This window comes from Tarenaya hassleriana, unplaced genomic scaffold (assembly GCF_000463585.1).
Source record: "Tarenaya hassleriana unplaced genomic scaffold, ASM46358v1 Cleome15, whole genome shotgun sequence".
In the NCBI taxonomy this organism is placed as follows: Eukaryota; Viridiplantae; Streptophyta; class Magnoliopsida; order Brassicales; family Cleomaceae; genus Tarenaya; species Tarenaya hassleriana.
This window is the reverse complement of record NW_010964923.1, coordinates 2,510,201-2,523,039: the sequence shown is the minus strand read 5'-3', so window position 1 is coordinate 2,523,039 and position 12,839 is coordinate 2,510,201. Positions and strand designations below refer to the sequence as shown.

The window sequence follows — 12,839 nt, the reverse complement described above, 5'->3', positions numbered from 1 at the left end:
AAGAGTGTATAAATGTGAGCAAAGAAAACCACAACACGTGTCAATCTCTGATTGGTGAGTGACTGCCTTCCAAATCTGGTGTCTTTCGCTTGAACTCTGTGAACCTGGGCGTTTCGGTTCGGTTCTTCGGAACCGGATCGAACTGAACTGAAAAAACGGTATTTTTTCGATCCGAAATCGTTCTAAATTCTCGAACGGTACCATTTTTAGAGAACTGAATTTTTTCGGAACCCAACCGAACTTTAAAAATCTCGAAAAACCGAATATTTTTAAAAGAAATCTATCATTTTTTTAATAAAATCCGGAACCGAATCAAACCGATACCGAAACCGAATCAAACCGAATACAATATAAAAACCGATTGATACCTATTTTTGTAAAATCGAAAGAACCGAACCGATCAATTCCCTTTTCGAACCCGAACCTTAACCGTTTAAAGTCCATTTAGCGATTAAACCCCAAAACTTTTATTTTATCACAGAAAAGGGTATTTCGGTAATGACAAAAACCCATTTGCCCTCTCCTTGCAGAAGCACCTTATCTGCTCCAGTGGGTGAGATTCTATAACACGAACACACAAATCGCAATCAGTTTCAGAGTTCAAAACCTGTTTGGTAATAAAGGTTCAAGAACACAGACCGAAGAGTTAGAAGAAGAAGAAAAAGAAGAAATGGCGCACTCTCTATGCTTCTCTCCCACTTTCTCCTTCCAATCTCCCTCAAAACCAGGAAGTATGAAACTTTTTCCGTTGTACCCTTTTCGAAATCTCCACTGCTTTGCATAAAATTGGGCTCCTTTTTCAAATTTCCGTCACTGAATTGTAACTCGGTTTTGTCTTTCGTAGGAATAGTAATCGACAAATCGTTGGCCCGGAAGGTTGTTTTCGTCAGAGAAGTGTTGCAGAGCTCGAGAGCTTCGAAAACCCAATCTTTTGTAGCTAAGGTTAGAAAATTTCCATTCCTTCATTTCGATTTTCCAGTGTTGTTTGTTGTTGTTTTAGAACTTGTGGATTTAGCAAGACCTTGTTTTCTTGTGGAATCACCTTTGAAAAATTGGAGCTTGATAGGAGAAATGTTCTTATGTTGCCAAGGGTTTATTACATGGACTGATTTGCTAGTAATCTATGATGTTCCGGAGTATGTGTTTGTGTCTTGGTGGTTCGGATTCTTGGTCACATCTCAAAGTTCATGGCTTTAAACCATGAAAATATCGATCACGATTTCGTTTTTATATCGGTTTTAACAGGCAGCAAATAGTAACCAAAGCACCAAGATAAACAGCATCGTCTGCGCAGATTGTGAGGGTAACGGTAAGAAGAGCAAAACCATTACAACTCATGACAGTTTGTCCCACTCCAGTGCTAAATTCAGTTACCCTTTGGATGTGTCCAAGAGCTCTTCCTTCGGAGCGATTGCATTTTCTTAGCAATCAACGAAATTGATCATACGGGTTTTGTGACCTTTGGCCCTATAATTAGCTCGAAGGCTTGCTTATATGATTCTTGTATCTGATGGATATAGGTGCGGTGGCTTGTACTCAATGTAAAGGGAGTGGTGTGAATTCCGTCGATCACTTCAATGGGCAGTTCAAAGCCGGAGGGATATGTTGGCTTTGCAGGTTCGTCTTCTTGAGCTACTGAAACGTGTTTTCCATGCTCTTGTTTGCTGAAATGGATACCCTTTTTGTCGATCATGTCAAGGAAACTCGGTATGAAATTGTACGCCTTCTTGCTCAGAGTTTGATATCATGAGTTGAATGTGTAAGAGTACTTGTTTTGACAGGGGTAAAAGGGAGATATTGTGCGGGAGCTGCAATGGAGCCGGCTTCCTCGGAGGTTTCTTGAGCACATTCGACGAATAGAGGCTTCAAGAAAGCGGATTTGGCCGTGTTTCCTCGGGTGTCTGTTGTTGTAGTTTTCTGTATACAGTTTCTGTTAAAAGCTTGATCTCTCTCTCTCTCTCGGGTTTCAGACTGAATGATCTTGTCAATGGCTATCAACAAGAAATTCGATCTCTGTTTCTATCTCTCTGGTTTTTTTTTTAGGGTGCAACATTGAACAAGAGGAAAAAAAATATCGATGTATATATAGTTTTTGAGTGTAAAGATGAGAGAAGAGCTGAATGGAGATTTATGAGAGAGAATCGAAAAATAGTGGAGAGTGGAAAACACGCGCCAGATAGGGGTCGAACCTATGACCTTCTGCTTAGGAAACAGACGCTCTATCCACTGAGCTACAGGCGCTTCTCCCCTTTATTTTATTTTACATTTCAACTAATCTGAGTTCGAATTTTTATCATCATTCGATTTTTACATCAAACTTCAGTCGGTTCGAATTCGGTTTTATTGTTAGAAAACTTATATTTTTCATTTATATTTGTATTTGAAAAAGTCATGACCGTTTGGTTTTTATATCGGATTCTATTCGGTTACGTTTATGTTTTATTCGATTAATAACTGATAAATAATACGATCGTATGGAGTGGAACTGAAACTTGGAATGGTTAGAGGGGAGAGTATGCGGTTGATCACAACAGTGGTACGGGTGCTGTCTTCTTCGGGTTTGGCGAGAGGTATTAGAGACGAAGGTAAGAGCTTGGACTTGATGGATGGATTTAATGGAATGCGGCCATTGAGAAAGAACACCTTTTTTTAGTGTTTTGGTTAACGCAGAGCAGCGTTTTATATCATCACTCTCTTTCTCATTAGGGATTGGTTGTGCGGTCTGGTTACTTACATATCATCCTTTCTCTTCTTATTAATAAGTTTTCTTTTATGTGCCTTTCTTGTTTTACATTGCTGATGGGTTTTTTGGGATCTAAGTTAACATTGGGGTCACCACATGAGATCCTCTGTTTCAGCTAAAAGGTTTGGACACCACGTATATATATCATCCATTTCTGTCAGGGGTGGTTATTTTTCGGTTATTCTAACCATTCGGTTTTGTTTTGGTTATGTTCGGATTTGATTTTTTATTAGTAAAAATTCAATTTTTCAAAGAAAATTGTTGGATTTTTCGGGGTATTTGACTCGATTCGGATTCGATTTTTTCAAAATTTAGAGAAGTTATAATCATTCGGTTTTTATATTAGATTCAGTTTGATTACGGTTATATTTTATTCGATTCAATTCGATTATTCGGTTAATAACAAAAAAATATAAGCATATGTATACTCCTAATTTCTACTACTCTCTCTCATTAGCCCCTACATATACCGCATGTCGATATAATTGTCGGATATTCATATATTCAACAGTGTTTCTCATTCATTTCTTTGCAAAATTAAATTGTGTAATAATTTTAAAACAAATCAAATGAGGTTTTAATTTATCTATACTCAAGTTGAAGCGTAAATCCTTTTTCGTTGCAGTCAAGAGAAGATGAAACTTTAAGAATTCCCATGAAGGGTATGGAATATTAGAATAATTCTATCATAAAACCCCAGCTTTTAAAAATTAATTTTAAAGGGTAAAAAGCTTATTTTAAAATATATTTACTTATTGGGCAAAAGAAATATTCGTTCGCCTTTTTTCCCCTGCGGAAAAATTAATTATATACGAGGAATAACGATGAGCGTTGAGTCACGCGCCTCTGACGCCGAAATCAGCTAAATCATCGGATTTGGGAAGGTTATAGTCCAGAGAAATCGGGGAGGTGGAGTTCACGCGCATGTCCTGCGAGTGGGATTCCTTCAAACGACACTTAATTCAACACTTTTTTGTCGATTTTAATAAAAATATTTAATTTTAGATTAAGTATAAAAAATTGTTAAACCTACTCTTCTCGAATTTAAATTTCTACGTTGGTCACGTAATTCTCGAGCAAAACAAGTCATCGCACACTATTGGATATATCATTTGTGAAAACAAATAAAAATAACAATCTACACAATAATATAAAACAACTTAAAATGGGGAATCCTTTGAGAGCTCCTTCCTGTAAATGAGATCGTGACTTCAACACTCAGAGTATAGAGATTCCCCTCCTGCCATCTTCGGATGTTTCACATCCCACGTGTGTTGCAGGATCGTGCGTGTAGGTCGGAATTAGTCTGGGCCTTTGGGTTTGGGATCAACCGATTATCAAAAAAAAAAACTTAAACTATGATGATTGAAAACAAGATCATCAATCAATAATGAAAAACATTAATTAATTAATTAAACTTTATAATACACACGAAAATCAACAGTTACAGTAGATTTATTTCTGCACGTGGAGTTTTTCTTTCTTGCACGAGTGAATCACGACAATATCAGACGAAGAATCTCACCAGAATGCTTAAACGACTTCTCCGTTTCTTCCAAGCAATGGTTCTTCTCTTCTCTCGTCCATCCCTGCCCAACAACGAACCATGGCTCGGGTCACGTTTTACATCGCAAAAACCCCGTCGAAGAACTCAGATTTCAAGGCAATGTTCGACGATTTTTCGTTACAGGGTACTTATTTCATGTTTTACCTCGGCGACTCTGTTCAGTTTCTCCCTCACATTCTGCAGAAGTTGGGAAAGATCGCCGTCCCATTTGTAGAACTCGAGTTCCTTGTCATCGAGGATCTTTTCCGCTACCTGCGAAAATTGCAAAAGTTTCAGAAAAGGGTTCGAGTTTTTAGCCGATTTTTGGTAGCGAGAGGTGAAGAGAGACAGGTTTACTTTTCTCCCGATCATCCGGCCACCCGCGCTGTGAGCAAAGTAGATGTTATAGAAGTGGCAGATGAATGCTTGAGGATCTTTCTCGGCCAAATCCTTCAAATACTCGGCATAGGTTATACCAGGAGCAGATGGCCCGGGAATCTTGTACCCTTGCTCTTTGAACCACTCCAAATCCTTTGCCAGTTTCCCCGACCTTTCTAATCCCGTGTTCTTGAACTCGGCATCTAGGAAAAAACAGAGCATAAATTCATATCATTTTGAGGCATTCGGGTGGAAAGATAAACAGTGAAGTTCATTTTGGATACATCAGGCACTATCATTTCAAGTTTCAACCTTTCGTATCCGTAATCTCTCCCGGAGATTGCCCGACGACAATCTAAATATCAGAAACTATCAAAGGCTTTCTACGTCATACATCAGACCGAAAATAAAATTTAAAACATCGGACTTTTTTGCAAGAAAACACAACCGAAGCTAAGATTGGTTGAATATTCAGCGTAGATCCAAAACTATGAGCAAACTCCAGAAATCTTGCAGTTACACAACATTAACCCTATCACTGGGAGGAAAGCCGCCCTGTTGTCGCAGCCATGGAGTGATTCTCGGTGGAAATCAGAGAAAAACGGTCAGAGAAAAGCTGGTTATATTAGACTATACGAGCAGCGAGAATACACACACACACATCTGCGTAAAGCCCGTGAAGTGACAAATTCATAGAAGAGGAATCCAACAATCTCAAAGCTGGTGACAGAAACCAGATCTTTAAAAGCAAGTCAATCCAAGAAAACCAATTTTGGCAGTCAACATCATCAAATAAAGCAAATCCAAAACAAGATAAGAAACAGTCTTTCTAAACTAATTTAAGATTCAAGCCAAAGATCCTCACTTCCCAATCAGTCATTTAGAGACCAAAGGAGAAAACAACAACCTTAAATCCTATTAAGGATGCCATCATCTATAAGAAACAACTTCGACACAATCACAAGAATCCTCTGTCTGTAACATCCATCAAAAATCGATCTCGAGACATTCCATTATCAAAGATGAATCAAGAATCCATCTCAAAGCTAATCAATCTCAGTTTCTTTATCCAAAATCCATGGATGCTACTGCTCCATTAACAGGAATCAAAACTTAAAGATAATATATCAAACATCTTCAAATAACACAACCAACTAGGGTTTCATATTTCACCACATGAAACGATCAAATACTCAAACAAAATCCAAAAAAAGGAAACAGATTTCAGAAGATGATTGATACTCACAACTTGGGAAAGCGGCTTTGTCGATGATCCCTTCAAGCGTATCGTAAACCAGCTTACTATCCACAAGAAACCTCAAGTACCCATCAATGGTGGGTTCCCACTTCGCCACCGGTCTCTCCTCCGGCGATTTCGTCTCCTTCTCTCCTTCCTTCGCTTGCTCCTTCGTGTGAAGCCTCATCGCCACGAACTTCATCTCCTCCACAAACCCTTTTGATTCGCCGGAATACCTCTTTTTCTGCTTCTCCGCCGATTTCGTCGCCACCACCACCGCCGCAGGAGCTGCTCCGTTCATGGGCATCCTCAGATTCTCGATTTTAGCGCGAAGAAGAAGTGGGTTCGTCGGCGAGAATGTTGAGGATAGGGAAATAACAGGTTTTGCGAGTTGGGGATTCTTGAAAATGGAGATGGATCGATTTATCGGAGTTAAAGAAGCCATTGTTGATCCCCGAAGATTAAACTATGGTTGTCGAAGGGAGCACGAAATGAAGTAACGTGCAGGGAACAGGAGAGAGAGAACAAAAGGGAAATATAAGAAGAAAAAAAATATAAGAAGCAGAAAATAAAAGAATTCCATTTTATTAGTTAAATTATTTTATTTTAAAAAAATAATAATTAACGTTTTAAATAATTATTTTTGTTTATAAATATATTTCATTCTATTTTTCTATATAATTTTTCTATTTTTTGTTTATCATTAAATTTATATTAAATAAGGATGTATAAGATGTTTTATATTTTACAAAAAAGTGTGAAATTTTTTAAAACGATAATTATTTAGAAACGGAAGAAATATTTGTTTTAACGAAATAATTTTTATTTATGACGACCTATATTTTTAGTACTTATGCAATGTGACCCCTTAACTTTATTTAATTTTGGTACAAGGTGTAAATTTGCTTGTCCTAAGAAAATTGAGGTTTGGATCGCTTCCCTATTTTAGAAATGGAAAAAAAAAACTAATTTCTGGGTATAAAAGAGAGAAAATAATGTGTCAAAAATTGAAGAATCTCATTGTTTCCTTTAATAGTAACATAATTTCTTTCAATTTCTCTTCCGTTTTTCATAAAACATTTTTATCTTTCATTTTGTAATATATATATATATGTATATGTTTTTATAGGAACAAATTATATCTAGAACTTGGATGAATTAGTGATAAATCCTACGAAATACTAATTATGTCACTGAACTATTGCACGTGGATAACAATACTTAAGGAGTATCCAGAAGAAAAAAATAATGCTATAATTTCGTTAAAATGTTCCACTTAATGGTTTTCTAATAACCTTTTATAAGGGAAAATAAAAAGGAAAAAGAAAAAAAAAATTATAACAAAATGCCCTCAATCAGAAAAAGATATATCTTTGAAATTTAAAGAAATACGAATCTTTCCTTCGAAACTTTATTAAAAAAAATGAATCTTTTATATTCATCTTCACTTTCTTGTAGAAATATTTTATATTTTAAAAGAAAATAAAGGTTCGAACAAGAAACCCTCTAATGAAATTCATCTTCACGAATTTTTGTTTTCTTCTAAAATGAATTCTATCAATTGATTACTTTTCGGAAAGTTGGATTACAAATACATTGATCCAAAATAAAATAAAATTAACAATAACCAAAATAAATTAAAAATAACTCTTACAGAAGCTATATGGGACCAAAACTGAACTGATTCTCTTGGACCTGTAATGGGCAAAAGACATCCTCATCCCTACGGGTGAGGTTTCGGTATTCCGTGTTCGGATTCAAGTGGGAAATGATTTGGTTCAGTTCTTTTTATTTTTATAAAATTAAATATCAATTAATTACTATATTATATTCGATTCGATTTCGCTTTCAAATTTTATTTAAAAAAATTAGTTCTTGAAAAAATTTCAAGTTTTCGGGGTTTTTTAAATTTTGGTTCTAAAAAATTCAATTTTTTTAAATTAATACCGTTCATAAATTTTAGACAGAAAAAATACCGCATTTTTTAGTTCGATATCCTCTTAAAATTTAATTTCAGTGTATACGGTTAACCCAAATCAATCGATTATTTACCCAAACCGAAAATGATCAGTTATGGCTATACAAAAACCATTCGGTTATTTTTGAAATACCTAATCCAAACCGAAATTCGCTTATTCGGATCGGTTCGAATAAAACTCGATTTACCCGATCCGAATGCCCACACCTAGTTTCAGAAACCAATCATAAATCCAATCATAACAATCTCATAAACCCTCTTAAAATGCTCTTACATTTAACGAAATCGAACCAAGAAAAACCTCGGTTGAGATTTGTCGGGACGGGAATAAGAAACAAACCCAGTTTCCAAGTCCTCTTTTTTTTTTGGGTTAACGTTTTACAACTGTGAGATCATATATACGTCGTGTTTTTTTTTCCTGCTACGTTCATAGATAGAAGTGGCTATCCATTCATTCATTTTGCTGCTTGTTCGAGGATGGGGACTTTCTTCTTCCACGAATCATCTTCTAAACCACTCACCTGCAATGGTGGCAACGAGAAAACGCTAACCGTTGAGCTACCTTTGCGGATGTCCTTCAATACCCTCAATGCCGATACCGTACTCTTCATGTACAAGCTCTCCATGTACTCGATCTCCGACAGCTCTTTCGGGGTCCTTATGAGATTATCATCCGTTGCCTTTACCGTTCCCGACGTCGTTGGCTCTTCTTCTTCTTCCTCATCTTCCTCTTCCCGATTCTTGGTCTTCGATAAAAAGCTGTCGGTCGAAGGGAAGAGGTAATCGAGCATTGCCTCGCATTCTTTGATAAATTTGTTGAGAAGGTCGGTGGTGAAGAACGGTTGTTGAAGCACCTTCTGGATGAAGGGTAACCGAATCAGAGCTCCGGTTCTTTTGTCATACTTCTTGAGGATCTTGACTAACCCTGTAAACCGAGCAAGTTTATGTCAATCAAACCAAATACGAAAAGATCTATCCGGGCGAGAAAAATATATTCGGGGGAAAACCCAATACCCGAGTTCAGTGAGGCAGAAGAATAAGCATAAAGGGTACTTCAAAAGCAGAGGGCATATACAACAAGTAGCCGAATAAACAAAGTAGAGCATATTCCTTACGTGGGGCACATTAAAATTCAATAACCGATAGACAGATCAACGAAGAATTTGACTCTTTCCAAGTGCCAAAGGGCATCCAAAGAAAATTTGGTGGCAGAGAAAATTCCCGGATGCTTATTGCTTAAAGCTTACTAGTGGGTTTCACACAAATTGTTCCAGCGGATGTATCGTAAAAAGGGCAAGTATGAGAACATGTAATAGACTAACATCGAGGCTTAGGCAAAAGAAACAGATCATTGAAAAGGCAGAGTAATTTACTAGTGAATTGCTGGCAAAAATCATAAAAGATTGCACATTGACCGAGTTTTTTTCACTCACTAATGCCTTCCTCACGTAAAGAAAGACCGAAAAGTTCTTATAGATCCACACATACTGTGAAAAACATGCATTGACTTAGTGAAAGGGCTTTAACATTTAGAAACTATTCTTTGTCAATGAGAAGAAAACGTGTTAGACTAATAAGTTCAGGCATAAGCGTATTCGTCACGTCCTATTATGTAATCAGACTTCTAAGAACATAACAAAGCAATAAAAATGGAGGGGTTAAGAGAGATAAATCACCTGTGTAGTTCAGAGCGCTATAATTCAGCAAGAGGACCATTTCTCCATGAAAATCTACGATCTCTTTCTTGATCTTGATCAACTCCTCGTTCGAGTTCTTGGCCTTGACCACATGATCTTTCAGTTCCTGCAAATCCCCAAGTCAAAATCGAAATCCAAGCTCATGCTAATTGGGCTGTTTTCTAAGCGATTTCCAAACTTAAAGAGATGTTAAAATCAGCAGATGGGACCTAAATCTGTCATTGTCTTATTGAAGTGGCTTTACAAATTTGTTTCTAACATGCAAGAATGTCTTTGTCAAGTTCTTGATCAGATCTGTTCTGATGGGTAAGCATTAATTCCATGGATTTGGGGACCCATCTTATAAATTCCAAAAAAAAAACTCTTCAAATTCAAGAGAATTGAAAAAAACTTTGAGCTTCGGAATCATCAATTACCCACATGCAATTAACCATGAATTCTTACAAGAAAACGAATGGAAATCTAAACAACACAAACAGAGGAAGCTAAAGGAATATTCCAAATGTGCAAACATCATTTACGAGAAATTCTTCAAAAGCAATCCGAAGGAGACAGATCGAAGGAGGTTACGGATCCCAGTTCTCTATATCTTCCTCTCTTAATTTTGAATGGTTGGATCCGAACCAATATCATTACTACGATTTGTTCTGTTTCCGAAAAAATTTCACGGAGACGGAAAATATTCTCGGAATCCAAACAAAATCACAAACGACCAACCCACGAGAAATTTTTTTGAAACAAAATAAGAATTCGACAGAAATAAATCTCATTACCTTCAATCTGATGATGTACTCTTCCTCTTTCTCGACGAAGAACGAGTTGAATTTTTCGAGCTCGTCCTCGAGAAGCCGAATGAAATCCGTCACCTCCTTCGTCATCCCTCCTCCGGAGACGTCCACCTTCCAATCTCCATCGGACGGATTTTCCTCCGCCGCCACGGATCTCAGCCGTTTATTCGGCCGACTCTCTCCGCCTTTGGGCTCCATGAGCTTCAGCTTCTTCTTCAGCTCCTTGTAGGACAGAAACTTGTCTCGCCATTCAGGCAACGTCTCCTCGATCTGGTTGCTGAGGCTCTTGCCGAATTTCATGGCGGATTTTGGTTTCTCTAGCGATTTGGGTCTGTTTGGTTGCCGAGAAAACTCAAAAGAGAAAAAGCGAATGAGAGAAGAAAAGGCGAGAAAACGGAGATATAATGAAAGGGCTGAGAGGTGGTGGGGAGAGGGAAGTGATATAATCATAAATGGTAGAATATTTTTTTTTTTTGGTGAAAATAAATGGTAGAATATTCGTGGTTTTGTAGAAAGAATATCCATTTTTTTCAAACATTTCTTTTTTCATTTTCTGTTTCAAACATTTCTTTTTTCATTTTCTGTTTCTGTTTTCGTAAATATTTATCTTTCTCCAATTAATATACATTTCCACAAAATAAAAAATGCGTTCACATATTTTCTTTAAATTATCCTATTTAATGTCAAGTGGTTAAATTTTCAAGTTTATTATGAAAGTTATAAGGGTAATGTTATATCATTATTTCATTTGATATTTTACTTTTTTTTATCAAATCCATATTATTTACTTTGATTCAAGGATTAATTTAACAAATATACATTAAAATTAGATAATTTTATTTGAAATAAGACCAGTGATTTAAACACTTGCTATGATTACGACAAATTTTTTTAATTAAATCGGTGGTTAGAGCAAAACTTTGGTTACTCTAAATACAAAAAAAAAAACAGTTTGCTTTTATTACTAGCAAAAAGTATTAGAGATATAGGTTTTAAGTAATATTCTAAAATATTATAGTTTAATATCTAAAATTTTTAAAAAATGGCACTCAAATCTTAAAAATATTTATTATAAATCGAATTTAGTATAACAATCGTTTTTAATAGATTTTAGTATCCTTAGTTTCTATACAACATCTCTTATAAACACTTGGAGTCATTGGTAATTTGGTAATTAGTGTGTTTGCATCAATCAAAGAAAAAGTAAAATATTTTTTTTTTGGGTTCCATTTTTGTCATATTATCTTTTGGATATTTTTTATCAAATTATTAAAAAAAGAAATAAGGAAAAACAGTTTTTACTTAAAAATAAATAAATATTGCCACGTGGCGGATTTGTCCCTTACATCGGCTAACAAAAGAAGCTCACCAAAGTTGGTTACTCCAAAAACACTCTTTTTATTACAAGTTGTTTTAAACTTAAGTCTTTTTTTTTTTTAATTTGGTCGAAAGGTTTATACCAACTGTGATACCTTCATGCTTGGAGAATCTTGTAACAACATTCGAAGAATATTCCGTTCAAAAACAAAAATTATGTGAAATACCCTAAACACACTTCATCATTTCAATACTTTAAAAATATAGATTTTGATTTGCTTACGGCATACAATTATTTATAATAGTACGATGAAAGTGACATGCGACAGAAGTTTACGATCTTTTTAAGATAATAATATAATAATTATATCGTTTTAGTCAAAAGAGTCCATTAAAATATATATTTTACGTCAAATCTATCTATTGTTTTGTGATGACATTTCGTAGATAAAGATATCGAATATTTTATTTTTATATATATATATTGTTTGGTATATATATGTAATAGAATTTCTATAAAAAAAATTACATTTTTATGTTAAACAATCTATTTAATAAATGTTTTGATATTTTGAACTTTCCAATCTTTATATTGATTTTTTTTATCAAACGTTTTTATCGTATCTTTTATCTTTTATTAACATAACAAAAAGAATGTCTATCTCCTCTTGAAATTTCATAAGTAAATAATAAAAATAGAATTCAAAATTATATATCATGGATATTATACTTAACTATCAATTATTTTCCAATTTACATCCACATAAACATGATATTTGAAGTAAAACAACAGAAATAGATTCATCAATTTTCCATCAAACAAACATATTCAAGAAACAAAATTATTTCTATAAAAAAAAGAGTAAGACGAATGGAATCATTTTGTAACAAAGTATTACACTATAATTTGTCTTGATATTATTGTAAAATACAAAAGATATGAAATCGATTATTAACCCTAAAACGTTATATCACTTTATCTTTTAATATTATAAACATAAGAAAAATATATATTAAAATATCATAAAATTATGAGAGATCTTTAAAATATTAGAGGCCGTGTTCATTTTTAAAAAAAAATTGAAGGATTAATTTTAGGAAAAATGAGAAGCAAATAGTGAAAAATTAGAACATTAAATAAAGTTGGCTTGAGCA

At 34.9% G+C, this 12,839-nt stretch overlaps 3 protein-coding genes and 1 non-coding gene across 5 annotated transcripts; 1 reads left to right on the top strand and 3 right to left on the bottom strand.

Annotated features, from left to right (window-relative positions):
* The first annotated feature begins 508 nt into the window (after window positions 1–508).
* Window positions 509–2,024, top strand: LOC104808988. The gene is made up of 5 exons (XM_010534860.2): window positions 509–731; window positions 845–942; window positions 1,246–1,309; window positions 1,521–1,617; window positions 1,782–2,024. Exons 1-5 carry the CDS (start codon window positions 671–673, stop codon window positions 1,858–1,860), a joined length of 399 nt encoding a protein of 132 aa, XP_010533162.1. The 5' UTR covers window positions 509–670; the 3' UTR covers window positions 1,861–2,024.
* Window positions 2,025–2,168: 144 nt separating this feature from the next.
* TRNAR-CCU lies at window positions 2,169–2,241 on the bottom strand. The gene has a single exon. It is a non-coding gene; the product is annotated as a tRNA-Arg (tRNA).
* Window positions 2,242–3,812: 1,571 nt separating this feature from the next.
* Window positions 3,813–6,426, bottom strand: LOC104808987 (heme oxygenase 1, chloroplastic-like). Of its 2 annotated transcripts, XM_010534859.1 has the most exons (5): window positions 5,914–6,426; window positions 4,647–4,870; window positions 4,455–4,562; window positions 4,269–4,332; window positions 3,813–4,055 (listed from the first exon to the last, which is right to left on the bottom strand). In XM_010534859.1, exons 1-5 carry the CDS (start codon window positions 6,347–6,349, stop codon window positions 4,045–4,047), a joined length of 843 nt encoding a protein of 280 aa, XP_010533161.1. In that variant the 5' UTR covers window positions 6,350–6,426; the 3' UTR covers window positions 3,813–4,044. The 2 variants fall into 2 exon arrangements, with proteins under 2 accessions (XP_010533161.1, XP_010533160.1); XM_010534858.1 differs by lacking the exon at window positions 3,813–4,055 and having other exon boundaries at window positions 4,124–4,332.
* A 1,683-nt stretch (window positions 6,427–8,109) lies between these two features.
* LOC104808986 (SPX domain-containing protein 2-like) lies at window positions 8,110–10,784 on the bottom strand. Its single transcript, XM_010534857.2, has 3 exons — window positions 10,353–10,784; window positions 9,559–9,685; window positions 8,110–8,807 (listed from the first exon to the last, which is right to left on the bottom strand). The coding sequence occupies exons 1-3, from the start codon at window positions 10,665–10,667 to the stop codon at window positions 8,338–8,340; spliced, it is 912 nt and encodes a 303-aa protein (XP_010533159.1). The 5' UTR covers window positions 10,668–10,784; the 3' UTR covers window positions 8,110–8,337.
* Window positions 10,785–12,839: the final 2,055 nt, after the last annotated feature.

What these genes read in the sequence shown, in the direction of transcription:
- LOC104808988 (XM_010534860.2), top strand. Translation starts at nt 671, where the DNA reads ATGGCGCACTCTCTATGCTTCTCTCCCACTTTCTCCTTCCAATCTCCC. An exon ending in CCCAATCTTTTGTAGCTAAG is followed by an intron (nt 943 to 1,245) that starts GTTAGAAAATTT and finishes CGGTTTTAACAG; the next exon opens with GCAGCAAATAGTAACCAAAG. An exon ending in CGCAGATTGTGAGGGTAACG is followed by an intron (nt 1,310 to 1,520) that starts GTAAGAAGAGCA and finishes TGATGGATATAG; the next exon opens with GTGCGGTGGCTTGTACTCAA.
- LOC104808987 (XM_010534858.1), bottom strand. Translation starts at nt 6,349, where the DNA reads ATGGCTTCTTTAACTCCGATAAATCGATCCATCTCCATTTTCAAGAAT. An exon ending in CAAAGCCGCTTTCCCAAGTT is followed by an intron (nt 4,871 to 5,913) that starts GTGAGTATCAAT and finishes GTTTTTTCCTAG; the next exon opens with ATGCCGAGTTCAAGAACACG. An exon ending in AACTGAACAGAGTCGCCGAG is followed by an intron (nt 4,333 to 4,454) that starts GTAAAACATGAA and finishes GTTGTTGGGCAG; the next exon opens with GGATGGACGAGAGAAGAGAA.
- LOC104808986 (XM_010534857.2), bottom strand. Translation starts at nt 10,667, where the DNA reads ATGAAATTCGGCAAGAGCCTCAGCAACCAGATCGAGGAGACGTTGCCT. An exon ending in AGTACATCATCAGATTGAAG is followed by an intron (nt 9,686 to 10,352) that starts GTAATGAGATTT and finishes GGGGATTTGCAG; the next exon opens with GAACTGAAAGATCATGTGGT. An exon ending in TAGCGCTCTGAACTACACAG is followed by an intron (nt 8,808 to 9,558) that starts GTGATTTATCTC and finishes CTCGGTTTACAG; the next exon opens with GGTTAGTCAAGATCCTCAAG.